The sequence below is a fragment of the Labrus bergylta genome, chromosome 15 (assembly GCF_963930695.1).
Source record: "Labrus bergylta chromosome 15, fLabBer1.1, whole genome shotgun sequence".
NCBI classification, from domain to species: Eukaryota; Metazoa; Chordata; class Actinopteri; order Labriformes; family Labridae; genus Labrus; species Labrus bergylta.
The window spans coordinates 18,230,235-18,257,079 of record NC_089209.1 but is presented as its reverse complement, the minus strand read 5'-3'; the positions used below and the strand labels follow the sequence as shown (position 1 = coordinate 18,257,079).

Below are 26,845 nucleotides of genomic sequence, written 5' to 3'. Positions count from 1 at the left end.
CCTCCTGCAGGCTCTGATTATAGGGTTTCTCTGCTTGGAGGTCTATCAATGTGACTCTGTGGACTTTGATTGTGCTTTACTTTAAGGTGAAAGCTTGTAGGGAGATACTTTATTGGATTCTACATGTCAAACTCAACCCTTCAAATATCACACTTCATTTCTGATAATCTGTTCACTCTATTTGTCTGACTGAAATGACACAATGGTCAACAACACTTATTTGTTTTCATCATCTCACTGTGCAAGTCCTTTAAAAGTTGCATTAGTTCAACCAAAGCAGGGGATTTGATATGACGTTTACAAACTAAATGTACAATTTTTCCATGACTCGCATCTTAGTAATAAAGCTCAGTAGTGATGAGTTCCTATGAAAATCTTCAATACAATACTTCACATTGATCCTGAGGTCTCTCATTTTGAGCTCCTGTGACGAGCTTTCCGGTTGTGTCGACGTTGGCGCCACCTGCGGACAAAGCTTTACTTCTTATCTTAGCTTTACTTTACTGAAATGTTTTTTTGAAAAAAAATCCCGTCCTGCTTTCTATTGACAGTCAGATTGTATCACTCATGGTGTATATTTTTGTGGAAAGTGTAAGAAAAAAAAAAAAAAAAAAAAACTAAATTCTGCAGCGTGCTGTTATTTGAGTGTCTGACAAACCGCATAGCACCTGTTACAGGCATAGAAAAAATACTATATAGAAATAATCAATCTTGTTGTGGATCGTCTGGTTTGCTTCAGGTCATTAAGAGACATCACTATTATTTTCAGTCTGCTTTATAACCAGCTCAAATGTCCTCATACAGTGTAGTTCAAACACTGAATTAGCATACTGTCGATCTTTAAGGTAGTTTGTGGATCTTTTTTTTACCACGATTTGAAACCATTGTACACAAATACTCACTGACTAACTATGAACATCAATGTGATTTAAAGGATGTTAGCCAACTTTTCTGAAATCAATAAATCAAACTACAGATGGCAGTGACCTTTAACATATTACATGGTTTATTTTTCAAAAAAAACGAAATGCCAAGCAATCTGGAGAATTTGAACAAGTTCTGGCTGCTTTAGAGAATGTGACCTTCTGCCTTTTTTCCTAGTGCCTATCACAGGAAATAATGCACACTAATCACCAAACAGCATTACAACAATAACAGGAGAAGGGTGGGCTTTTCAGTATTAAGGGTGAAGTAGCTGCAATTTGTAATGATCTTGGTTTATTTATTCATACTTGACGAACATTAAAAGTAGCCAAAAATCAATGTTGGTGCAATGCCACAAGGCCCAGACAAAGGGTAGATATCAGAGGGAGATGACTAAAGTTAAGATATATGTTATATGAGAGACCAGGTAGGACAGCAGGTTATCTGAGGATATGAGAAGAAAGGGGGGGGGGGGGGGGGGGGGCTCGGAGAGAAGGGGCTGCTCCTGAGGGGCGTCTTTTATCTGATTTGTTGGCTGATATGATTACCCTGGAGGATGGCCGGCGGAGGGCTGTTTTCCTGCTGTGACCATGGCAACAGTCAGCGCAAGTGGCTGAGCATCGAAAGGCTTGGACCAGTGTGAGGAGATGAATGCAGAGAGGGAGAGAGTGGGGAAAGAGATGAGAAAGTCTGGCTAGAGCAGAGATTATTTGAAAAACTGTGTTAAAACTTTGGCGATAAGAGCATATAGGCAGAGATTCGGCTGAGTCTAGGGGGAAATTAAGATCTGCTGAGGCTCGGCACAGGAAAGAAATGTTGAGAATTGGTTACCAAAGCTATGTCTACAAACTAACCTGCAGGACACAGGTACAACAAGAGGCATCTAAAAACAAATACCACCACTCCACAAGGATTTTTACCTGCATAAAAATCCTTGTTATTTATTAAATTTTAGATTATTTTCTTGGCTTTTTGGACTGTTTGAGAGAGACAGGAATTGTAGGGAATTGTCCTCATAATGCATGGGACAACAGAGGATAATTACTGTTCATTTAACATTCCCTCACTTTTATGGAGCATAATTATACGACAATCTAATATGTCTCTAATAGAGTAGCAGTATTTCAATATGTTTTTTTTATGATGGATCATCGAATCTTTCATGTGATGCACAGGTGGAGGCAGGAGGTGAAGCCCCCTCAGAATCTAAGGTGGACCAGAGAGTGGTACTGCCTGCAGAAAACGGACTGAGCCACACACCCATCATCGCCCCGAAGCCCCCTTCACTGGGAGGCCACCAGCCTCAGTCTGCAGGTAGTGTATGAAGAACCGTTGTCACATTTAGAGAAGCTCCAATGTCATCAGAAGTTGAGTTTAAATGCACTAAAAGTTAAAGTAGCTAATGTATTTCACAATGTGTTAACAGGTCATATTCACCTCAGGTATTAATTTGCTTTCATTATGATGTTGTTAATTATAGAATTTTATTGAAATTGTTCTCAGATTTTGAATTTTCTTTATTTAGCAAGTACTCTTCTGCCAGTGTGCATGATCATTCACCCAGATGTGCTTTAATGTCTGTCTTTTTGACACCAAAATATGATGAAAACGTTTAACATCTTTGTTACTGTATAACAGTTGATTTGTCACTTAACTTCACTTTTTTGTAACCAGGCTCGTTGAAACCATCAGTGAAGACTGAAGATATTATTCAGAGTGTACTCACTGGTAAGTTAAACGTCTCCTTAATTACTTACTCTTTTGTCTGTGGTTATTATAGAGACCCACACTGACTGATTCTGGAGATCATGCACGAGTGTTATTATAATCAATTTGAGTCAAAGCAAGTACAAAACTGAGCTGGAATCAATTTTCAAACGTTGACTGAAAGTGGAAAGCAGGAGTTTGAATGTATTCTATTAATGGAAGAATTCTATCGTCAAGAATTGTCATTAAAAATATGCAGAGTGGGAAAGCCCTGCCACTGGTTAACCTTCCTGTAAGACGTTCAGAAATAATGCTGTCTCACTTCTGGAAATGTTTTAAGACTCAAATGCAAATCCATCCTTGAGACATGAAATGATCTTGACAAAGCCAGACAAACCGTTACTTTTCCTCAGACTAGTACATTATGGTGGGTTATGATGCTAAATTACAGTAGAGTTAATATTTGTCATATGCAGGGTTTATAGTTATAGTCACCTCTGCTCTCACTTCCTTACAAATTTTCTTCAAAACATGAATGAATTGTAAAACAAATTCATCTGGAATAATAAAAAGGTTGGTGGAAGCACACCTGGTTTGTAACAGGTTTTCTTCATAATGCATTATTCTGTACCTGGTATAGCTGATGTAGGATCTGGTTAACAAAGGTTTAGAGATCATTTCAGCTCTGTATGCAGAGGGCAGTCTGCTGTCATCAATCCAGTGGGACAAGAGATGGCAGGATTTAAATGAAAACACTCTACTGTATGTTACTCCACAAAGTGCAACTGTTGTTTCTACTCTATTGTTTTAATTTTAAAAGCTGATTCCCGTCATCATAAATGGTAAAGGTCAATCTCAGTGTTTGATCTCTTCTACAGTTGTTAAATTATTCAAATTACATTTTGCAAAAAGTTTGAGGCATGGAGAATTTAACAAAGGTACATATTAGGAAAATCATATCTGGAAAAGACACGGTCTATATTAATTACTGAAAGAAAACTATGCAGGGAAACATAATCCTGTGTCAGGGATATTTCATGAATAGATTTGATTATTGTCTTTGTATGTCAGGATATGTATCCCTTTTAAATTAGCACAATGGAACAAAGCCCTAGAAGTAATTGTTATAACTCAGTAAGTTGCTGTTCATGTTCCCTTGTCTTTAGAATTAGAGGCTCAGACAGTGGAGGAGCTGAAACAACAGAAGGGCTTTGTCAGGGAGCAGAGGAAGCAGTACAAGGAGATGAAGGAGCTCGTTCGAAAACACCATCGCAAGACCAGCGAGCTGATCAAAGAGCACACGGCTCGAGTTTCTGAGCTACAGAGCCAGCATCAGCGCCGGCGCTCTGCCCTGCAAAAGAGCCACAAACGAGACGGTAAGAAAAGGTAGGTAGCCCTCCTCTTCTCTGATACTAATCGCGCCGCTATTGTTTTTCCCTTTTCAACTCTGTGCCCTTCAGGTCTTTTCTATTTGTAAAGTTTTTGTGCACATGTCCCTCAGAATCAAGGAGCTTTTTGAAAATCCCACAGCAAAAAAAAACATACATCTTTTCCTATAGAATTGAATGTGACCACAAGACATTTTACATATTGATGAAGGACAGGGCTCTCACTTTTTCTCAACCATAAATAAAGTTTGTTCCTCCTCTGTTATTGTGCTGTTTGTCTGCATACACTTTGCAGTATTGGTGTGTTTGTATTCCCAAGCTAATTTGCCTCTCTGGGGATGGTTGTAAGTCATTGTTGGAAATAAAGTACATTTCTATCTGACGCTATACAGTATACGATGAGGCACATTCAAGAAAAGCAGGACAAACACTTACCGTACACCGTAATCACAAAAGTGGTGGAAGGAGGAACATCAATCTTATTCTACAAGAATAAAATAAATGCACACCTTTAAGAACACATCAAAATGTTTGAAATGAGATTGCTTTAAAACAAACATCAGAGGACATGCTTGACCCTGTGCAGAAAGAAAAAAAGGTTGAGCTATGTGTTAAATAAGAATGAGAGGATAAGGCTTCCTCTGAGTCTCAGGGACTCGTTCAGGGCCCTCAGCAGTTCTTCACACTGTGACGAATCAGCAGTGGGCACGCAGCAAAGATTACAAACCCCTCGGCTTGTGTTGGCCACAGGTGGGCATTACATGAGACAAATAACACATTTTAACCATGCTACAGAATACATGCTTTTCCTAATATTAAATGTAACACTTAAGTCAATGTTAATAACAGCAGCAAAAAGTTCCCCCTGATGACCAGCAGATCCCTTATACTGAACCCCTTGTCCAGTATTAGAATGAAAAAGGACCTCTGTGATTAAAAAACAGAAGGAGGTATCTAAAGTTGTGGACATTGTTTCTGTGTGTGTGTCTGTGTGTCTGTGTGCATAAAGTCGGTCGGAGCACTCTCTATCGACCCTGGACCAGGAGCTGTGTGATCTGGAGCAGGAGTGTAGTCAGAGGCTCGCAGAGCTGAAGGAGCAGCAGCAACAACAACTCCTCACACTCCGCCAGGAGCAGTACTACAGCGAAAAGTACCAGAAACGAGAACACATCAAACAGGTACTCACAAACACACCGTCGGCACATGGATGTGGGAGGGCGGCGGAGTTAGCAAGTGCTTTAGATAATAGTCACTGGATTGCAACATAATTGTCTCATAGTACGTGTTTCTTTCACCTTACTGTCCTCATGTACTTGCTCTCCTATACTCCACACTATATCTGCAAAAGTGTCCCTCTACTACAGCCTTTCCTAATCAAGCTTTTAGTTGGAAGTAGATGGTTTGTCTTTACTTTGAACATATGCATTCATTACATACTGACGAGTCACAGTTTCAACATTTTCAACTCTGGAACTCTTAAATAGACTGCAGAGAAGACAAAGAAATTAAACAGGTTTCCAAAAGATTTGCAGGCACTCTTTAAATCCAATAATGATCCAGGGACTCTTAATGGGAAAGTCAGCAGCAAAAACACAAAGTCACAGCCGGATACACAAAGGGAGACAAAGTACAATTTACAAAACACTCAAATGGATTTGACTATATGAGGATTTTAACCATTAAATATTTTTCTTTCATGGTAAAAATTACAGCAACTGTTGATAATGTATCTGCGTCTGAATCAGACGCTTCTTGTCCTCGTTACAATAAATAGCCCCTTTGAAGTTAATCACAAAACAACCTTTGATTCCAACTTCATGTTTGCTTAATTTTTTTCCTGTAATGCACCGTTCATTTCCATTTTTTTTTTGCATAAGATAAACCAGTACATGTTGCAGGTAGACGTTAGATAAACAGACACACATGCACACTTTCCCTGACGTGTGTTTGACTGGATAAAGCGCTGACTCTCTCAAGCTGTCCCAAAGCGCAGAAAGGCTAACACAGACTAATCATATCAAGCAGATGAATAAGGATATGCTTCTATGAGCTTCAGGTCAGCCCCCCTTTTGTACATTACAGCCATCTTTCTGCTGCCTGAGCACATGTTCTGTTGTGCAAAGTGGAAAAATAAATAAGTTCCGCTCCAGTACGCCTGCACAGCGAGCTCAGCTGAGGTGTCAGACAGGTTTATTCAGGCAAACGACAGTGAGGATAATGAGGACTGAGAAGTTTGCCTGCTTTGGATGTTGTTTGATTATGATCACAATCTCAAAAATAATGTAGCTGACATTCAAGTGAAATGTTAGCTTAAATAATCAAGAATTAAATTCAGACGTCGCCAGACTTCACCCTATTCAGTTCGAGCGTTGAATTATGACTCTCTCTCTCTCTCTTTGACTCTCCAGCTGGTTGAGAAGCTAACCACCATAGCAGAGGAGTGCCAGAGTGCTCAGATGAAAAAGCTCAGAGACATCTGCGAGAAGTAAGACTGTTAAGTACAAAGGATGCACACGCATTCGCACAAACACAGAAGGGATCCAACATTTTCAGTGTTTCTGTTTCGTCCCCCCCCCGTCTCCACCTCTCTGTAGGGAAAAGAAGGATCTTAAGAAGAAAATGGACAAGAAGAGGCAAGAGAAGATCAACGAGGCTAAATCAAAAGACAAGAACGTGACAGAAGAGTAAGTATCTGCACGTTAATATTGGTGAATGAAGTCTTTGTGGGTTGTTTTAGATTTATTTGACCACCAGATGTCACCAAATGCTAAAGATTCAGCTCTGTTGGGTCTGGTCACTTGGCTAAATAAAATGCTCCCCACAGAGAGAAGCTGGAGATCAACAGGTCGTTCGTCAATGAGGTGGTGCAGTACATCAAACGGGTAAGAGGACATATGGCTGTGGTTTGATGGACACAGTTCTGTTCCTAATGAGCAAAAACATACAAACATAGTACCATTCTACTTTAAGTCATCTAAATCATATCAATACATATTTCAAATGTATACACACCCCTCTAATATGCCACTAACTTCAGTTATATTGTAAGGTTCAGTTATATTGTTGGCATTCGAATGGACTCACAGTGTCTGTGTGTGTGTTTGTGATTGTGTGTGTAGTTGGAAGACGCACAGAGTAAAAGACAGGAGAGACTACAGGAGAAGCACAAGGACACACGCCAGCAGATCTTGGATGAGAGGCCGAAGGTAAGACAGCTTCGTGACAGACAGAGCTGAATGAACTCTGATTCAAGAACTGTGATGTTTTTGATTTTAATGTGCACATTGATATTTCACAAATCTTTTTCAAAATCTCACTGTAGTGCATATTCCATGATACTGTTCTTTGGCATGGCATGATCTACTATTGAAGAGACATTTTTTTTTTCTTCTGGTCCTTCAGGTACACCACTAGGGGGTGACCTGATCCAGGTTTAGCTGAATATATGGTGCAGGCACTTCAACGCAAAATCTGATGAAAAGAAATGTTGTGTTTTATTCCACTTTAAATTCAATGCTGATATCGGGATAAATCTTCCTGGATGTAATACGGATACCTGGCAGTCTTTATTGGTTTCATAAACAGTATTAGTATGCAAATGAGTTGTTTGCTAGGTGTACAGGTGCTTTGCTTGATTCCTTAGTAACCTCTCTGTGGCTTCATCAGTCTTTGACTGTTGTTATGATTGCACTTCCTCTGTCAGGATGTAGTACCACACGCCATTACACTATATTATGCTGCATTCACAGAACATAGGTTTGAAGTAAAAGGGATGCTTCAGAGTGTTTATGGGAATTTATGACTGACTTTCCTGCATGCATTACACTAATCCCAAGGTTGTCTCTGTGACTGTCATTGTAGGATGATTGTGCAGCTGGACAGCATGGTACGACCTGCATTGCATCCAAGTGGTCAGAATGAAAACATCATCAGTGTGGCAGTATTAATATGCTGTCCGCCAACAAATGAATATGCATCTCTGATATTGCTGGCACTTACTAATCATTACTACAGTGCAGAATACTGTATGAATGATTGAAATTATGTTCTCCAAGAACATGGAATACAGTGTGGCTGTCTTAGAGTGTGGCATGGCAGCATAACAACATAACAGGGGCAGCAGATTGGCTTGTGTATAGTGAGATCACACCACAGTTGGAGTGCCTGAATTTAATCCTGTGTGTCAGTGTGAGTGTGAAAGGCAAGAATTTCACCACATTGATCAATAAGATATATCAAAATAACCTACTAACATATGTAATATAAATAATGATGTACTATTTAACAATGTGTACATTTTTAAAAGTCAGTGACACTTGATTTTGTACAAGGATGATAATAATAATAATCATTTATAGTAAGTCTTTAGCTGTCATTCTCTTGTTTCCCTTCTCGATCCCTCTCAAAATGGTTCTGACAAGATTTTGAATGTAATGCAGCACAAACCGCGCTCCCAGTTTAATTAAGATGACTTCTGCTTGCCAAGTAGATGCGCTGTTATTTCTCTCCTGTCCTGTTTTCACTCTTGTCGTCAAATGAAGAGCAAAGAGTACATTTACCGTGTCAGCTCTTGAAGTAGTAGTGTGTTTTTTTTTTTTTTATGAAACAGTGTTCTGTTGGAGACAGCTCCGTAACCACCCACTCTCAAAGTGACAGCGCCTTGTGCCTCTGAAACCATTCAGATTTGAGTGTGGGAGATGGAGTGTAGACATCCAGCCCAACACAGTCTGTCTTTAACATTTTATCATAATACTGCATTGTGTGTGGGGGGGGGGACACTAAACATTGTTTAGTCGTTTCCAGACTATCCTTGCCGTTAACACTGGAATAACAGCGGTGTGTCACAACCACTTCTTCTCTTTTTTGCGATGGTTTCTTTCCCACAAAATTGTAACTGATGGTCCATCATCAGACCCGCTGTCACAACTACTTCTGTAAATGTTCATCCACACCATGGGAATATGAATTTGCCTGAAGAAGGGTCTTACCATTCTCATGCAACAATAGTCATCTGCAGGCAAAATATATGAGAGATGTCGGAGGAAACAGCTCTGAGGATTGGTAGCAAACAATGGCCAGGGTTTTGTTTGTTAGAAAATCCATAATAATGCCCACAACGCTGGATTAATAGCAGCAGAAATAAGCATGCATTCCTGTTTGAGACTCGATTTTAAGGATTTTTTGGTGAAATTTGTGACAACAATGTTAAACAAAATAGCGCTTTTCAGACTTTCATTTTATACCTTCAGGATAGACAGATTTCAGTTGTTTTCTTTTAGCCATATACTCATGCTGTGACTTTTCCACATCTCACATATTTGGGTCTTTATTTGATTCTCTTTCTGACAAAGCCAGAAATACTTTCAGGGGAAAGGATTTCTATTTGCTTGAAAATACCTTCATACTCATAGAAGAACAGCTAATAACTAACAGCTAATCCCTGGAGAAAGCAATGGACCGATGGCTGAGTGGTTGAAGTTTCCCAGAAGGTCAAACACCAGTAAAAGGAAGACAAACACTCTCATGAATGACTCATCAATGGTTTTGCTTCAACTATGTTATATTTGTTGAAGAGTAACATAAAGGGGGGAAAAAGAGCACTTATTACACAAAATACTCTTTAAACACAGAAAGACAAACAGAGCTATAGTGTAACGTGCTGCCAGTTAAAGAGTGCCATCTTAAAAACAACTAATAAGTTTAGCACCCATTTGGTTTCGGTTGCATACAGCCGTGGAAAAACATTTCTACTCTGTCGGACATGATTCAGAAATGTCCTTGAGAAAAAACACTGAACCCCAAAGTCCTCCCAAGGAGCAGGTCATTGGCCTTGCATGGCAGCTCTGATACCATCTGTGCATGTGAGTGTGATGAATATGAACCATTGTGAGGCACTTGGCTCTTGTAATTAATGCTCTCGCATTGATGAATGAGTTCCATTCAACATGTTTACAACTTCTCTTATATTCAAGGCGAACAGACGCACTGTTAAATTAGCGTACAGGATATCCGTTAACCACTCCTTTAATCTTTGGATGGATGAAAACAACAACAGACAGACTCATAAACATAAACAGCATAAGGACTGAAGGACAGGATGCGGTGAGCTCAAACTGAGGCTAATAGTTTAGTGTATAAATAACCAGGGCAGGGCTGTTATAAAAATGCTTTTGATGTGTGTCCCTAGGTTTGTGGCGCGTGTGAGTGAGTGTGTGTGTGTGTGTGTGTGTGTGTGTGTGTGTGTGTGTGTGTGTGTGTGTGTGTGTGTGTGTGTGTGTGTGTGTGTGTGTGTGTGTGTGCGTGTGTGCGTGTGTGTGTGTGTGTGTGTGAGTGTTAGTTTTTCATAAATCAGAGAGAGGAAGATACAACATACTTTCTCTCTCACACAGTTCTGACCCAGTTTCTCCTTTGGGCTCAGAGCAGCTACTAATGGACAGCTATAACTATCCCTGGTGTAGTAGACCCTGAGAGCTGAGCAGCCTTCTACAGCAGTGTGTGTGTGTGTGTGTGTGTGTGTGTGTGTGTGTGTGTGTGTGTGTGTGTGTGTGTGTGTGTGTGTGTGTGTGTGTGTGTGTGTGTGTGTGTGTGTGTAACCATGTATACCAACCTAAAAACTAGCTCATGTAGGCAATGCAATGCTGTTTAGTTACCAGATGTCCTTGCTTGTTCTGGTTGTTGTTTGTTTGTTTTTTAAGATTTATTTTTGGGCGTGTGGATAAAGTTGGATAAAGTTTGAAATCACAAAGAGAGAGTAGGGGAGTGACGATGCAGGAAAGGTGCAGAGGGTTGAACCCGGACCACCAACTTTGAGGACTACAGCCTCTGTATATCGGCATGCAACCAAAACACTGGTTTGTCTTTGTATGTGTTCAGGGTTGCTACTCTATAAGCATCGTATGCTGGCACAGCCCTTTCTAAAGGAACCTCACAGTGTGCCAACAACTGTCATAAAAAATAAAATCATTCTTTCAAAGAGCTCAAGGATTCCCCCTTCTGTCCAAGGAACTTGGGACAAAAAAATGCTATGCTCTTGGCCTCCATGTTGTCTTAAGTTGAACCAAATATGTTTGAAGGACAAAGAAAAAGATATTCCCCATCCTGATGAAACAACATCTGTATGTTTGCAGCCATGTCTGCATGCTTGAACATGTGGTTCACTTCAGTTGCAAGTTTGAAAATATGGCCACCAGCTCCGTACAAGCGCTGACAGAGGTATCATGTCCTATTGTTTTTGTTTAAGCTGAAGGGATGTCAAATGTTTCTTTAAGCTCTGACTTCTGCAATATTAAGAACTTCAGTCAGTAAGGCTGTAAAGTATTGCTTGGTCAACTCTGAGGTTGTAAATTGAAGGACAAAAGCGAGAGAGACGTTGTCGTCACTCTCAGCATGCGCACTCAGGTGTCACCGTCCTGTAAATGATCCAATCAAACAGCTCCCCGGGAGTTAGCGTCACCTTGCATGATAGACAAGACCCTGCTGATCCTGCTTTTTCTTACATCTCTTACCACTCGGACAACGTGGTCAAGTGTTTTTTTTTAATACATCCACCTAAAATCACCACATGTTCATTGTGGTTATCTGTTTATCCATTGTAAATACTGGATATACTGGATTGTTTATCCAATCAATACGGACTTTTGAGCTTAAATTTTCAGAATTTTTGTCTGAGATAGACGCTAGTACAGTCTTTTTTTCTTTTACCCAGGGTACAGGTAATACTGTCAAAAGTAGTCGTCCATCTCAGCCTCTTTAAAGCTCTTACACTCACACAAGACTAACCAGGCCATTTTGTACTTTTAGTATATCAGTCATCCCCTCATCATACCTTTTTTTTGCTGTAATACAAAGATATAGTGATAACAGTATGCGTTGGTGTGTGTGCGTATGTGTGTTTGAATGTACGTCATTTGTTCTAAAAGATGCTGACTCTTTCTTACTTCAACGGAAAAGGGAATAAAATCTGATGGTGTCTCCCCACTGTGCAAGCCTTGACCAGCACACAAAGCCGTACATGCAAGGACGCACACACCCATTCGTTCTGCTCGCAGGAGTCCTGTGCGGTCGTCATGGAAACTCGGGTCCCCCACTCTCCCCCCTCCCCACCTCTCATATTCTCCTCTACCCTCCATGACTCTCCGCAATCTGTTAATTTGGAACCGACTCTTCATGACGCAATCTCAGGATGGTAACTGGAGGAGGAAGAAAGCAGGAGAAAGAGGAGGAGGAGGAGGAGGAAGAGGAGGAGAAGGAGGAGGCAGGGATAAAGAGAGGGAGAGCAAACAGGTTAGAGGAGACAGGGAGGTCTGAGGGGAGGAACAGGGTGAGCATGTAGCAGCCCTCTCTGTCTCTCACTTTGTGTTATATGGTGTGGCCACTGTTCGCTCATGACACATGATGATGTGCATCATCCCAGCCTGCCGGGTTTGTATCAATAATGCACTTGTGACCATAAACACGCACACACACACACACACACACACACACACACACACACACACACACACACACACACACACACACACACACACACACACACACACACACACACACACACACACACACACACACACGCACACACAGCGTCCACAGGGAACACTGAGTGCAGACCAGAGACAGTGAAATAAAATCCATTGTGAGTGTGTGAGTGCGCGTACATGTTGCACGCTTGGTTACTCTTCTGCTCTATTCTGCTGGCTGCTATTTTAGATCAGTGCATGAGGCTTCATTATGTATGCCCACATGTGCTAATGAAGCTCTCCAGGGTTGTGCACTGTCTAAGGAACATTCACCACTGAAATCCTGCTGGAGAGTATCCTCTTTACTGGTGGGTTCGGCGGTTTGGGGGGTCAGTGTGAGCCACTTTTTATACAAGGTGACTACAGCATTAAGCAAAGGCTAAGTGAGGAAGATGATGTAACAGGTTAAACGCTCTGTATGTTAGTAGTGCATGTGTTGGCTTTTCATTGGTAGTAGGAGTTTGTTGAAAACAGTTGGGTACATGAGAAAAGGCTACTTGTATTGGTATAAGAAAATTCCTCAAATACAGCAATACATGAGGATCAAATATAGACCCCAGAAAATCAATGTATTTCAATAGAAAGGAATTTTTTTTTGTTGCTCAAAGATAGATGGAGCAGTTCAGATCTTTCCTCCCACCAAGGATGTATTATTGTTGCAAAAAACAACTTCAGTTTCAGAGCAGAAAAAAAAACTTGAATATAGGTGATTTGTGATGAAATTGTTGCCAAAACAAAAATACATTGCTGGCTTAGATTTAACCAAAGGACTGAAAGTTAAGCATTTTCATGGTTAAAAGTCAGAGTTTCTCCATCACTTCAGCACTCCGGATGTCTGGAGGAGCTGCCTGCCGAGCACAAGCTAGCTCAGCTTTAGTCTTAGTGCTGTTCTTGTTATTATGCAAGTTTTCCTTCAGTGTTCGTAATTCACAATTTTTTTTTTTTTTCATGGAGTCGAGACAAAATGTCCTCACATCCAAAATAAAAGGACCCAATTATTAAAACACTGAATAAGTAGTATCACATTGAAAATCATCATCCCTTTCACACTCTTCAGGTGATGTACTCTGGACAGTATGTTTTTTAGACTTTTGCTTTGGTATCACATCTATATTATTTATCGGGAGATTTACAAACGCAAGTCAGAACTCACATCTGGGAGGAAAAAAGGTATCAGAACATTTCTCTTTAAATTTAGCATTTGTACCAAAACTGAAATGATTCACAATTGTTATTGGCATAAATGAATTTGTCTGTTGCAGATACTTATCTCACTAATATTCTTAACTCAACACGTTTGATTTTGTGCCGCCAAACTTTACAGTCCAAGAAATTAGCTGGAGCGCCCCACAGCAGTAGGATGATACAATAGCAGATACTGGAACTTCAGAAAAGCCAGGAATAATATTCCATATGTTTACTCTCTGTGCTTTGATAGTAGAGAAGACGTAACAGAAGTCACGCAGCAATATTTAAATATTAAAAAACGAATAAAATGGCTCTTTGTTAATTGAGAAGGACCTCCTCTCCAAAATGGCAAAGTCATGGAGAAACAGCCGCCTACTCCACTTTACCCCTCCGGTCTTTTTTAGTATCTTTCAGCTCATAGTTTTGTTTTATTTTTGCTCCACACCTGTAATGTTTTTTCCACTCTGCAGCTGTCATCATGTTTTCAGCACAAAGATCTGATAGACCGTCTGTACACTGCCTGCTCTGCTCCAAAATGCAGACAAACAATGTAAGCAACCAGCTGGTTGAATGTCAAAAAGGATTTAGCTGCAATGGAGGGAGAAATATCCCACAGAAGTGAAAGAGTTGGATTAAAGCTATGTTCCCCTACTGGTTCATTTCATTTCATTTATTATACAGGAAAGTAACATTAAGTTTAACGGGCCTGACTCAGTTTAAAAACTGGTTTCCAGCAGGTTCCTGTTCTGCAGAACATGAAACATAAACCACAGTCATGACACATCAAGACAACCACATTTATAGAACATTAGCATGGGCTAGGCAGATACTGACAAATAAAAACAAACAGTACAGATAGTGCAAACAATACTTGAACAATACATGAACAATGAGGAGTGCAAGTGTAAGTGTGGAGAAGGTGTAGTTTATGTATTTTTGAAATATGAGGTAGATGGTAAAGTACTAATGTGATGGGGATAATGTGATTCTCATTCCAATTTTGGTGTATGTACGAAAGGACTTCCGACCATAGTTGTTTTTGTATGCAAGGACTGGGATGAGTTCCTGTGAGACTGACCTAGTGAGGAGCACTTGTCTCATATTATGTGTCGGTAGAAGTGCAGCCAGTGTTTGTGAAGTGCTGTTTTGAATCTGAAAATAGTATGTCATAGCGGTTGTGCCATTATTGAAGGGGATAATATGTCTGTGTTTCTCAAGATTGTGGTGCTTCGCCCAACTAGCCAAAAACAATAATGTAGATATTGTGATGAATGAGTGGACTCATTCAAAAGCAATCAATCAATCTTGTTATCTATTTTCACATCACAGTCAAACAAAGAAACATTTTTTTTTTAAATGCTACACAAACCACCTTCATTTTAGAATCCACATCTGAATGAAAAAATATCAAGACACCACAAAGCAAATTTCAAGGCTAACCTTTCTTTTTGAACCAATCCTTTTAGGGAAACACTCGTTACTGCACACGAACGGTGGAGGTATGCAAGAAGTGTTTTCATATTCCTGGACCTGAAGAGAGGAATCTTAGAAAAACTCCTGCAGTGCAACAGATGAATTATGAGAGAGAGGAGTAAGGACAGGGTTCTGAAACGCACGCGCACACACACACACATGTAATCAAACACACACACACAGAAAAAGTGGATAGAAAAGGAACATGCAGGATATTCTTCTGTCTCTTTCCTTCATTATCTGAGCTACTCTTTTCTTTGCATTAGGCTGCCGTAGTTCATTTCATACTTATGGCTCAAGCAGAGGGGGAAAAAATGTAAATGAAGGAATGTTGCTCTCTCTCCCTGTAGCTCACTCCCCACACACACACACACATACACACACACACACACACACACATGCACAACTAACCTTTGATGCACAGCGGTGCTCCTTTCTCTTCCAAAAGCCTATGATGCTGACAGGGTGGTGACCTTGTCTCGTCTCTTGGACATGAGATGTTAGATTTAGCCTAATTGGGCTGCGTGTGAATATGCAGCATATGTCAAGGTCATGCTGCACACCAATACACATCACACCCAACATGTCAGAGAAGATGTTTGGATTCATTCACAATTGATTGTAAAGGAGAAGCCAGATCAAACATGTATTTGTTGAAAAGAGGCGCAGAAGCACACATTTCCTCTAAACGGAGGCCAAGCTACATACTATAGATGCAGAGCGGTGAGTCGTGGTGCTGAAGGCTTTTTTGTGGTGCTGCAGCAGGCGTTATGTCACGGCTCAAAGCAAAGAATTAATTTGGCTCTATGGAGGCCTTCTCTGCTTCCCTTGATAGCTTTACAAAACGAGGACAGCTGGTGAAGAAGGTCACTGAGAGCTGTATTTTAAGAAAGGCAGAAATGTGTGTGTGTGTGTGTGTGTGTGTGTGTGTGTGTGTGTGTGTGTGTGTGTGTGTGTGCACGTGCGCACGCGCGTGTGTGTGCATGTGTGTGTGTCTGGTTTGTTGACAGATGAAAAGGTCTTCAGAGGAGAAAGACCGATTCCAAAGTGGGCTGGATAACTGCAACTGATTGGTGTAAAAACAGAGTCTTGACTACATGCGCTCTAACATATATATGTATATATACTCTATGCATACAAGTCAACACACAAAGCACATGAATACTGTTCTATTCTTTCCAGTCAGTCTGTCTTAAAACATCTCTTCTTGTCAACCAGACGAGGACCGTGGAGTTCAATAACCCTCTAAGCTGAACCCTCTAGGAGTCCATTATTATTTCTCCGCCCCAGTGAAGAACGCGGCTGTAGACTTCTTTTCTTGTTCTCCATCTGAACATCCTTTCTTCTGACTGTCCCTCTGTCCATCCTGTTTTTGTGACTGAGACATAATAAGGACGCCTTGAGGGAATTTCATGATAGTTGGCACAAACGTCCACTTGGACTTCAAAGGTTGAAGGTCATTGTCACTGTGATCTCATAAAAATAAGTTTGTCCTCTATAGCTATAGAATTCATATGCTTATTATGAAACAACCTTATAAATGTTTTACTAAAGGCTAAACTAAAAAACTGATTACTCTTTTTTTTTTCTTCCTAAAAACAAACTCCCAAACATTACAACATCCAACACTTTTAAAGTCATCATCCCTTCGTGTTTTTTTGGACAACATCTATAAAATTGGCTCCAACATCAACCTGGACTTAAAGATATCTCTGCAACTCTCAGAGGGAATTTTTACTACATCTGCTTGACTTGTTGTTTATATCAATGTGCAGTAATTAGCGGACGGTTTTCTCTCACTCAGCCACTTGTACTTGTCCTTGTTTTGCTCTTGTGAGAAGGTCAAACTGACAACCACGTGATCTACAAACAGATCAGAGTTGTTCTCTGTAATGATATTTCTCCCGTCACCAATTGTGTTGCGTCATCTCCTGCAGGCAATCTTTTGCTGTTCCTTTTTTCAAATATTTTCACTATGCAATTATCTATCCCCTGTCCTTTCCACAGTCACACTTTGCACAGTGCTTATTGGAAAACAGTAATGGATGTAAACGGATCTTTGCGGATTGCAGAGATATATGACTGCTTGCCTTGGGGATAACTGAAGTCGTTTTCTTGTTTGCCATCTTTTTGTATGGCAAAAAGGGAGCCAGAGTTGACTCCACTGAGTCCAAAAAAAGCCTGATAAATATGTTTCAGTGGTGTCATTCTGTTTCCTCTACTTGAAGATCCTGACAGACAAACTGAAAATATGTCTGATGGAAGGTAGCAGTCAAAGCCATTGATACCCACTGAGCCATTGTAGCTCTCATCTCTCTAATCCCAGAATCTTGCTGCCACACTGCCACACGATTTTCTTCAAACTCAAACTGTCCGCTTGGTGAAAACAAGATGCTGTCCTCATCGCTCAGCACCCCAGAGCTGCTGATAGTCGCTTCTGAGCTGTTGATTACACGCAGAGGACACACAAGCAAGACAGCAGAGTGAAACACGCACCCTTTCCTTTCTGAGAGCTGTCTGGTGCCCCTCTATCTCCTCTGCCCCTGCTTCCACCTCCTTCACATGTGTCATCAGATGAGAGAAAAATGACAGATTTAATCAGAGGGTGTTTGCACATCAGCAGGCGGGGTAAGGGCAGGCTGCACATTTACACACACGCACATGCATACACACATACATTTGGTGTGCAGTGTCCCACCCCTAAGTAGGTCATGCGCAGTGCAGAGCAGAGGGAGAGAGAGAGAGAGAGGAGTTGTGGTGCATCTTTAGCCATCTGGTTGTGATGTGCTGGATGTTTGCTCTGAGTCTAAGAGAGAGAGAGAGAGAGAGAGAGAGAGAGAATGAAAAAAGAAGGAAAGAAAGAAAGAGGGGGAATAGAAAGAGAGAGAGAGGCATGTTCCAGAGAAGGTCACCTTTAGATGCTGTGCTCAGTGGGGGCTTCATCAGGCTCCGCTGTACCACTCCAAACATTAGGAAGACACAAGTCATGAGCTCCTTTATCCAAGACAAACACAGCATCGTGTACAATGGCTGATTGATTCTGCACTTCTCTCTAGTCATGTTTTTCATGTTTTCACACACTATGGCAATATACAGTAATATACAGTGACTGAAATGTTAATACATAGACAAATAACAGTTAAATGTAAATACAGATGAGAAAATGGAAAATAAACTTGTGGATTAATCTGAAGTTGCATTAGGTGTTTAGCCTTGTGGAGCTTTACACGGAGATGAGGTGAAAAAAAAATGCTAAAATGTTGGATTTATTTTTCTACAAAATCATTTTTAAGAGGTTTTAATAATCACAATACTACGTTTTTCATGCTTACAAGAAAAAAAAGATTGTTGGCTTGAAATCATTGTATATAACATGGACGAAGTCTGTGTTATGTCACACAAGCCCATCACGGGGGTGGCCATGTTGGAAATGCTGGTTCAAACTAACTTTCTGTCAACCGTGTAACAGGCAAAGAGCTGGAAGTGAGACAGGCCTTGACACAACTACAACACGCCCGCCTGTTAGTAAGACCCTTATGATGAATAACTCTTGTGAATAACGCCTTATTATCATCAATGAATGAGTTATAAAAAAAATATTCAGCCACCGTACAGTGTATGCCGTTAAGAAATTAGCTTTTGGACCAAATTTGTTTTTTTTAACAAGAATGCTTCTTTCTGCTGTAAAAACAAGCATTTTTGAATTAGTCTCTGTGAGACTCCCGGGGCTTTTGCAGTCAACCTCGAGTAGACACTCGAGAACTGCAGGTTTTTATACTTCCGCATTGGCTTCATTGTTCAAACCCGGTGGTTGCGGTTTGCTTTATACAGGGAAATGCTGATCAATATAAAGTAAACAAGCAAAAGAATCTCAGCATATGTTCTGTTTTTGATATTCTATAGACTTTAATTTGGTCAATGCTCTAAAGATAGAGAGACTCTATGCCCACCCTGTCATTTGACATACATGGTTTAATCATAATCTACTTGATCCAATGTCAATGTAATGTACTGTATAACAATGCATTAAAGTGCTGTGAGAGCTTTGAAGCAATCAGATTTTCTCATTTTTGGGATAGGAATATTGGGAAGTGGAGAGAGTCGGATGGCAGTCCTTGACCTTCATTGTGCTCCTCTCCATTCAACTGTTCTTGTACGGGCTTGTGAATATTTCTTTAACAATTTAGGACTTCATTCAGCCTGCTGTGAGTACTTGTCTGCCATATTAATTGGAGGATAGATGTAGATGAATTCATCCAAGAGAACTAAGCCTCATGATTTGTAACTTTCAGCATTGCGTCTGAGTCTCCCACTTTTTGCAGATTTATTGCACCAATTATCGCCAACCTTGGATTTGTCCTGTGTGAGTCCATGATGATGAGCTTTCTGTTCAATTTTAAGTAAGAAGTTGGGTGTGAGTCTGAAGTGGGCCCATGTTCAATTATCAAAGAACTCTGGGACAAAATATGAATCCTAGATCAGTTCTGTCAGAACACTCAGGTATTTTCGATCCCTCTTAGTGCTGACGTATCAAACTCTGAGACTCTGACACCATTCATCTTAGCGACTTTTCTTTTAATTACTGCTCTCCCATGGGAGCCAGCCGGGTAGTTAAACAGAGAAATCAGCATTACAGCAATTATTGGCTCACAATGAAATGAATACAATCATGTCATCTGTAATCATTGGGGGCGTCTATGCCTGGGAGAAAAACAGCTTCTACTTTTATTCCTACGTGAGGGAGATGGGATCCTTGTCTACCTCTATGGATCAAGACAGATATTCAGTGCTAAATGTCCGGGCTCAATGCCATTAAAGATGCATCCCTCTGCCTCGGATGTTTCTTTTTCTGTCTCTATTTTAAGTTGCAGATAAAGCAGAATTTAAATTAACTAGCAGAATGAGATATACACACAAAACACAATTACTGCTGTGATTTCTTACGCCCTCACAGCCCTCATCAATGTCACATTTAAACACGACAATCTAAGTTTACCAGAGTGTAAAGTAAACTATCTGCAAGGGTGAAAACATCAAACAGAAAAAGTTAAAGACTGGCTAGCTAACATATTGGTGTTTGTAGCAGGTAAAGCGTCAGGTTTTTTTTCACGGGGGTTGTTGAAACAATTAGTTGACAAATAGTTGGCCACAAACTTGAAATGGGTGCTATTGTTGCCAAAGGTTTCTATGGAGTTGTTAGCACAGTGGAGTTGGTCCCCATGCGTATTGTGTACGCTAATCATTTCCAATTTTTTTGTTAGCCATAGCAAATTGGATTTTAAAAAAAAAATGGAAAGTAACATTCTATTTTTGAATATAATGTGTGGAAATCTAACTTGCTATCACTTTCTGTATAGCTCTCTTTATATATCCTGTTCTGAAAATTCTATCATTCATGTTTTGTACTTGTCAAAGCCTGAATTGAGAAAACGAAAAGAGAAGCACCAGTTAAACTTTTAAATCTTTATCTTTATCCCTCACTCTTCCAGAAGTATTGTATTTTTGAGAAGTCAACTAACCATGTTTCAAAAACAGTCCTACACTTTCACGCCATGGTGAAATCTAGGAAATCAACGATGTTTGAGTAGCACTTCAACTGAATTTGGAGATAGTCAAGAGTCTTGATCATCGCTAAAGCTTGTTTAACCTGAGAAATAAATGCTTCAATTGCCTCCACAACTTCCACAGAGAGTTGTTGTTGTTGTCATAAGCTAATTGAAGAGCTAGCTGAGAGCTGTGTGAGCATATTGACACAACCTGATCTGACTCTTTGTTAACATCATCAAACATACTAATAATAACAACAAATTACAGATCAAATCGTCTTGTACTTTTGTTTCCTCGTGGAGATTTTCTTGGCTAATGTGTATTTTCTTCCTCAACAGCTACAGAGCGACCTGGACCAGGAGTACCAGGACAAATTTAGGAGGCTACCCGTGGAGATCCAGGAGTTTGTTCAGGACAGCAGCAAGGCCAAACTCAACGACGATGGCGTCCATGGAAACCTAGTTTCCTCTTCAACAACAGAGAAGCTCAACCACAAGGCGTCGCAGTCCGAGGACGACATGGAGGAGGGCTCGTCGGAACGCGTCTACGACACGCCCCTTTAGAGATTTTGCCTTGGCATGTTTCTTCACACTGGACATTGACTGGTGGATGTGATTGTGATCACAGATCTTGGATAAGCTGAGACTGCTCCAACTTTGGTCCTGTTTGTAACCAATGGGAGGATTAGATCAAATCTGAGCCTGGACTGGTGAGTAGAGGTCCTCTCTGCGTAGAGTGCAGTCCTGTCTGGAAACCGTTTGATGTAAATAGTGACTTTTTGTGTATTTATATGTCACCTTTATGTTGTCGTCTCTTTCGGTACGGCCACAGGATGTGTCATTAAGCACTAACTGTTTGCAGGAAATAACATACTTGAAGCATTGCACAGAAGGAGTAGTTTCTTTTTTATTCTTTTTTAATAATCACGATATCTTCAGAGGGGGTGGGGGTGAGTAAGGTGTGGTGCCAAGGTGTTTGAATTCCCTACTGGTGAACACTGACATTAAAGCAGAGTCAACTCTTACTCTTAACCACTGCATATTCAGCCTTTAAAGCTTCCATTGTTAGAAGAGTTAGACTCATCCTTACATATTTGCACTGACATTATCACCAGATAACTATGTAAGTTATTTACTTTAACCCGGAGGCACTGGTGGCTTGCTGGTTCTCCATTTGTTCTCACAGAACTAAGCCTATGTGTTGCTGCTATATTGTTTTAAAACCCATACCTTATTAACCATTATTTGGTTTGTATGATACTCGCAGTGCTCTGCCATCCTTTTTTTGGCTAGTTGTTGACATTGTTTTGGGGCATTTCTATCCAGACATGAAGTGAGGGGAAAGTGTGTTGTACAGTATCTGCATGTATTTGAACAACTGTAAATGTTACAGTAGCTCTGTAGCAGTTTATTAAATGTAAAAAAAAAAAAAATTTGTCCTGAAGCATTTCAACAAAACCTGCAAAACAGTGTGGACCTGAGACATCACTGTGGTATAATATGATGAGTTTTAGATCCAACAGTAGCTAGGCCCCAGCTAACATATAGCACATTGCATTCTTAACCTTTGTTTGCTTCGTTTTAAAACATATAAAACCAGGACGTAAACAGAAAAAGAGGATCCTGCTGTAGATTTATAGAAGTGGCCTTCCTCTAAACTGGTCCATTGTGTTCTTACAGGGGAGAGTGTGTGCACTTCAACTGTACACAGAGCAGATGTCTTGGACTACAGGAAATATGTCGGCCAACTGGTATTATTCTCACCCAAAAAAAATAAGCTGTTGAAGACAGAAAAATAGTTCCGTTATGTTATAACAGATCCCAAACGCTCAATTTCTATCTGACAAGCACCAGCGTTCACATAATGGAATGAATTACAGAGATGTTTCCCTTTTTTTTTTTTTTTTTTACCAAGAAACTGTGCCCATTCAGTAACCACAAGGAAGTGGTTTTAACTTCCGTAAATGTCCAGTGCCATTTCACTCACGGGTCATTTGATATGAATTTACATTTTAGCTGGTAAAAAATAAAAAATAAAAAAAAAAGTTGAAAGTGTAGGATTACCTTACATGTAAGTACAAACTACTTTTTCAAAAGATGATATTGATGTGAGAGTCCTGTGCCTTTGAATAGGTTTGCCTTGTTTGATGTTGAATGTGTGAAATGCATCATTGTTTATATTGCCATTATATTCTATTCTATATGAAGCTGATATTGACTAGACCGTGTGCACTTTTTAAGTACAGTACCACTACTGAGTAATGCTTGTGACGAGCAGTATTTGACATGTGTCATGTGTGAAAATGGGAGACCTCCTTCTTTTACGTCTTGAACAACTTTAATTAACACCGCCCTCGCCCTTCCCTTTGTCAACAACTTACGTGTATGCACTCTGGAAAATGTAAATGTATGTATGACATAAAGTTGATATAAAGTAAATATAGTGTAAAGGGAATTTGCCTGTAATTAAATAAATGTGGCTATTATTGTACTTTTCTGGAGTTGAGTTGTGTGTCTTTTGTTTGGTCATTGGTCAAACCTATCGATGTTTTCACCACTTTTATTTGACATCTTTTATGTTTTTGTTCTTTGATTTAAATAACTTGTCATTATACATCACTTTGTTGTCTTTACTGTTATATATATATACATTACTTATTTGTGTTCAATTAACAAAGAGTGTGTCAGCGTGTGAAATGTCTTAACTCTTTGTTTTATTTAGTCCTTAATTGTGGGTTATGTTTGTCACAGGTTTTGTCTTTTCATGGCTTTTTTTAAAACTTAAAGAGATTTCAGTGTCGTGTACTTTTTCTTATAGCATAGAAATGACTGCACAACGTCGGCAGAGGAATAGAATAAGATCACATTTAAACGATTGTTAAACTATTACAAAAGTGTGTTTATGCATTACAAGAAAACCGACTGCATGAAGGTGTGTGTGGCAGCATCCGTGTGGCGACGGGGCATCTATGAACTGTGTATATGTAGGTGAAAGTGTGTGTATGGTATGTACTTATGTCCCTCTAGGGGTTAGGGAGAAGTGGGGGAAGCTTTGTCGACCTACTTCCTATTATCACCTTGGTAACAGTATGTTTGAAATAGCCCTGAGAGGAACATGAATTTGATGACTTTCATGATTGGATCACTGGTAGCCACCTTGAAGACTGAAAAGTACAGGTATGAGTCATGCAAATTAGCGTGGATGTCGGTCACTATGCAAAAACATAATGTGGACTCAAGCCTGACAATGCATTACCACTTGTCTGTTGAGAATATAGGGGAATTGCACATGCACTTAAATGTCATTGGGCGTGTTTGTTTTGTTTTTAAAATATTTTTATTGAGTGTCATTGCACTGTAGATGGGAATATCACTGTGTGCCATCTTTGCTTTAATGTGAACAGTGTTAACACATTTTTAATCTTCAACACAAACCTGTTACTCATTGTGTGAGTGTTGGTGTGGTGCATGTGTACTATAACCTTCAAGCTTGCACTGTAGAGTGTGATTTTTCAGCTATCTGTAGTGCTGCTGCTGTGTGTGTTGGTGTGTGTGTGTGTGTGTGTGTGTTTTCCAGACTGCATAAACCCTGTGTCCTTCTCAGTCTCAGCTTCTCCAGCAGAATCCCAACAGACAACAGAAGATAAGACAAGCCCAGTTCCCCATAACAACCACTGTGACAGAGGCCTCCATGCATACCGGCAACTAGGAAGTGAGCTCATTAACCCTGAGTTCAGGATGGAAGGAGGGCGGCTTTTTAATAAGAATCTCTGGGTTATATAAACAGTGACGCCCTCCCAAACTCCCAGGAATATTATCACCCTGTGTCTGTCCATCTGCTGCGGGTTTGAAGAGGAGGGGAAGGAGGAGGTGTTCTGTAACTGGGTTTTAATGAGACACTCCAGGACTGCAGAAGAGGAGAGGACCACAGGGTGCTGCTTGGAAGGTACAGTAAGCAGCCACACATACACACATGGACACATTAACAAACATGATGTAGTACCACTTAAACATCACGACAAACTTCTTTCAGTCCTAGGTCTTAAATCTAATCCCAGCCCTCTGCACTTTGCATTGGATATCTAAACCTAATCCAGTCTTAATACAAAACCCAAGATGTAACCCTGAAGTAATTCTTACCTTACCTCAATCTGTTCTGAATTGATTCTAATTCTAGTTTCTATAAAACCCATGACCTACAACCTAAAATGTCCTCTTAAGAAAGAGGAGAATAAATACTGTGACCTTGCTTTAAAGGACGACCCTCACTCTTCTTTCTCCACATCTTTCTCTTCTTCATAAAGTTATAAATGTAGGAGCATCCCCTGTATCAGAGGGTGTTTTCTTCTATCTTTACAGCAGGTTTATTCTAGTTTAGTGTTTATTGTCACAGGAATTGCTACCTAATAATTGAATCAAATAATTGTTGACTTTTACAGGGTACTCCATTGATTTCAGAAATGAGGATCAGTTTATTCCCAAAATAACCCTTCTGATGTCATCAGGCTTACTTTGGGTTGCTGTGGAGACTGCAGATTATGGAAACAAAGCCTGTGTGAGCACTGACATTCATATACAGGGGCAGGGAGGGTATAATGAACCGCACAGTTGTGGTGCATTATGGCAAATGTAGGAATGTCTGAGCATGATCCACAGCAGATAGAATCAGTCGGGAACTCTGTTCCCTGTATGCATCTATTGTGAACATTATTGAGGAGTTCCAAAATATTGGACATGCAGCACTTTATTGTTGGAACAGACCACTGAAGATTAGTACCTCTCCAATTTCCAAAAAAAGTTGCATTTTATTCTCTAAAGCACCCATTAAGCACCATCTTCTGTCCCATTTCTGTCTTCCTCTTCGTGTTGAATGTGTTCATCTTGTCCTGATTTAACAGCAAACCCTGGAAATCAAAATAATAGATCATATTAATCAATCGAAAAAATATTATTGCGATAAAAACTGGTGCTATGTATTACAGAATACGACTGGCAAAAAAGGAGGAAAGTAACAAACTTTATTCTATTATAACCTATTTAGTTTGTATTGAGATTAACATCATGTCATAATATTAGTAATGGTATTATCCTTTATCTAGAGAGCACTTTTCAACATCCATTATAATCCAATACGAAGTGCTTCACAGCGGTGGAAAAGTCAGAAAGTCATAAAGTCATAATATCGTTATGTTTTAAAAGAAAATATATCAATATAGCCTCCGGAATTAGAAATGAAAAGAAAGATAGAAATACGACTCGACTTACATAAGGTATAAAGATTTATGTCGACCTAAAATGATGGGCAAACTGTGTTAAATAAACACACCTCTGTTGCATATTTGCAAAAACTAATAGTGCATTCAGTGGTGCCATACTTAGAAATACAGTCAGAGTCATGCACACAGGAGCCTGTAGTGGAAATACAGAGCAGTGTAACTGTGGCTTTAGGCTACAGAGGGAGGAGGGGGAGGCCGTGTTTGTCTTTTTCAACGCATGGCGGCTACAGTAGTCAGCTGTTAGAAAAAGCAGGGAGGAGCTGGATGTGTTTCTGCTGGATGACTCACTCTGTCAACCCTTGTAGGTAGGTACACTCATTCACTCTCGTACACGCGTACACGCTTCAGTCAGTCAGTCAGGCGCAGGCACGTTTCGGTGAAGAGGGGTTCCTGATCAAAGCGCATCAGGGCCGCTCAGTCTCCACTGGAGGGCGATTGGTACAAGAGCACCGGGACACTCCGACAGCAACACACAGAGAGACACACAGCAGAGAGTCGGAGGGAGACGGGACGCAAGACAGACAGCCTACACAGAAAGAAAAACACGGACCCTGACTCCTGCAGAGCATCTTTTCTCTCCGCCGTCGGATTAAACCCGTCCCGAGCCGTCCCGAGCCGTGCCCCCCCACCACCACCACCACCCCCAAACACCGGAATCACGTAAGAATCAAAAACACATTCAGGCTGAAACATCTCTCATTGCTGCTAACGGGATATTCAGAACTCTTGTGCAGGTTACTCCGTTTTAAACCAGCGAGACTGCTTTCAATGTGATGTTGTTTTATTTTATTTTTTTCATGGCTGCTGTTGAGAACAGGACCTTACAT

The 26,845-nt window shown here is 40.3% G+C and overlaps 2 protein-coding genes across 5 annotated transcripts in view; both read left to right on the top strand.

The window, feature by feature from the left end:
• Positions 1 to 23,233, top strand: part of plcb1l (phospholipase C beta 1-like) — a 115,082-nt gene extending 91,849 nt beyond the window's left edge. The window contains exons 25-34 of one of the 3 annotated variants that reach the window (XM_065963435.1): positions 2,100 to 2,238; positions 2,599 to 2,652; positions 3,798 to 4,017; positions 5,029 to 5,197; positions 6,428 to 6,504; positions 6,614 to 6,703; positions 6,844 to 6,901; positions 7,139 to 7,225; positions 7,881 to 7,905; positions 21,082 to 21,258. In XM_065963435.1, coding sequence (XP_065819507.1) covers positions 2,100 to 2,238; positions 2,599 to 2,652; positions 3,798 to 4,017; positions 5,029 to 5,197; positions 6,428 to 6,504; positions 6,614 to 6,703; positions 6,844 to 6,901; positions 7,139 to 7,225; positions 7,881 to 7,905; positions 21,082 to 21,122 — 960 coding nt within the window. In that variant the 3' untranslated portion in view covers positions 21,123 to 21,258. Of the gene's footprint in view, positions 1 to 2,099; positions 2,239 to 2,598; positions 2,653 to 3,797; positions 4,018 to 5,028; positions 5,198 to 6,427; positions 6,505 to 6,613; positions 6,704 to 6,843; positions 6,902 to 7,138; positions 7,226 to 7,880; positions 7,906 to 21,081 lie in introns of those variants that run through there. The other 2 variants (XM_020632388.3, XR_010668729.1) reach the window with 2 other exon arrangements.
• Positions 23,234 to 26,253: 3,020 nt separating this feature from the next.
• Positions 26,254 to 26,845, top strand: part of LOC109982923 (1-phosphatidylinositol 4,5-bisphosphate phosphodiesterase beta-4) — a 66,001-nt gene continuing 65,409 nt past the window's right edge. The window contains exon 1 of one of the 2 annotated variants that reach the window (XM_020632392.3): positions 26,254 to 26,678. The gene's annotated coding sequence lies outside the window, so the exon portion shown is untranslated. The remainder of the gene's footprint in view (positions 26,679 to 26,845) is intronic. The other variant, XM_020632390.3, reaches the window with a different exon arrangement.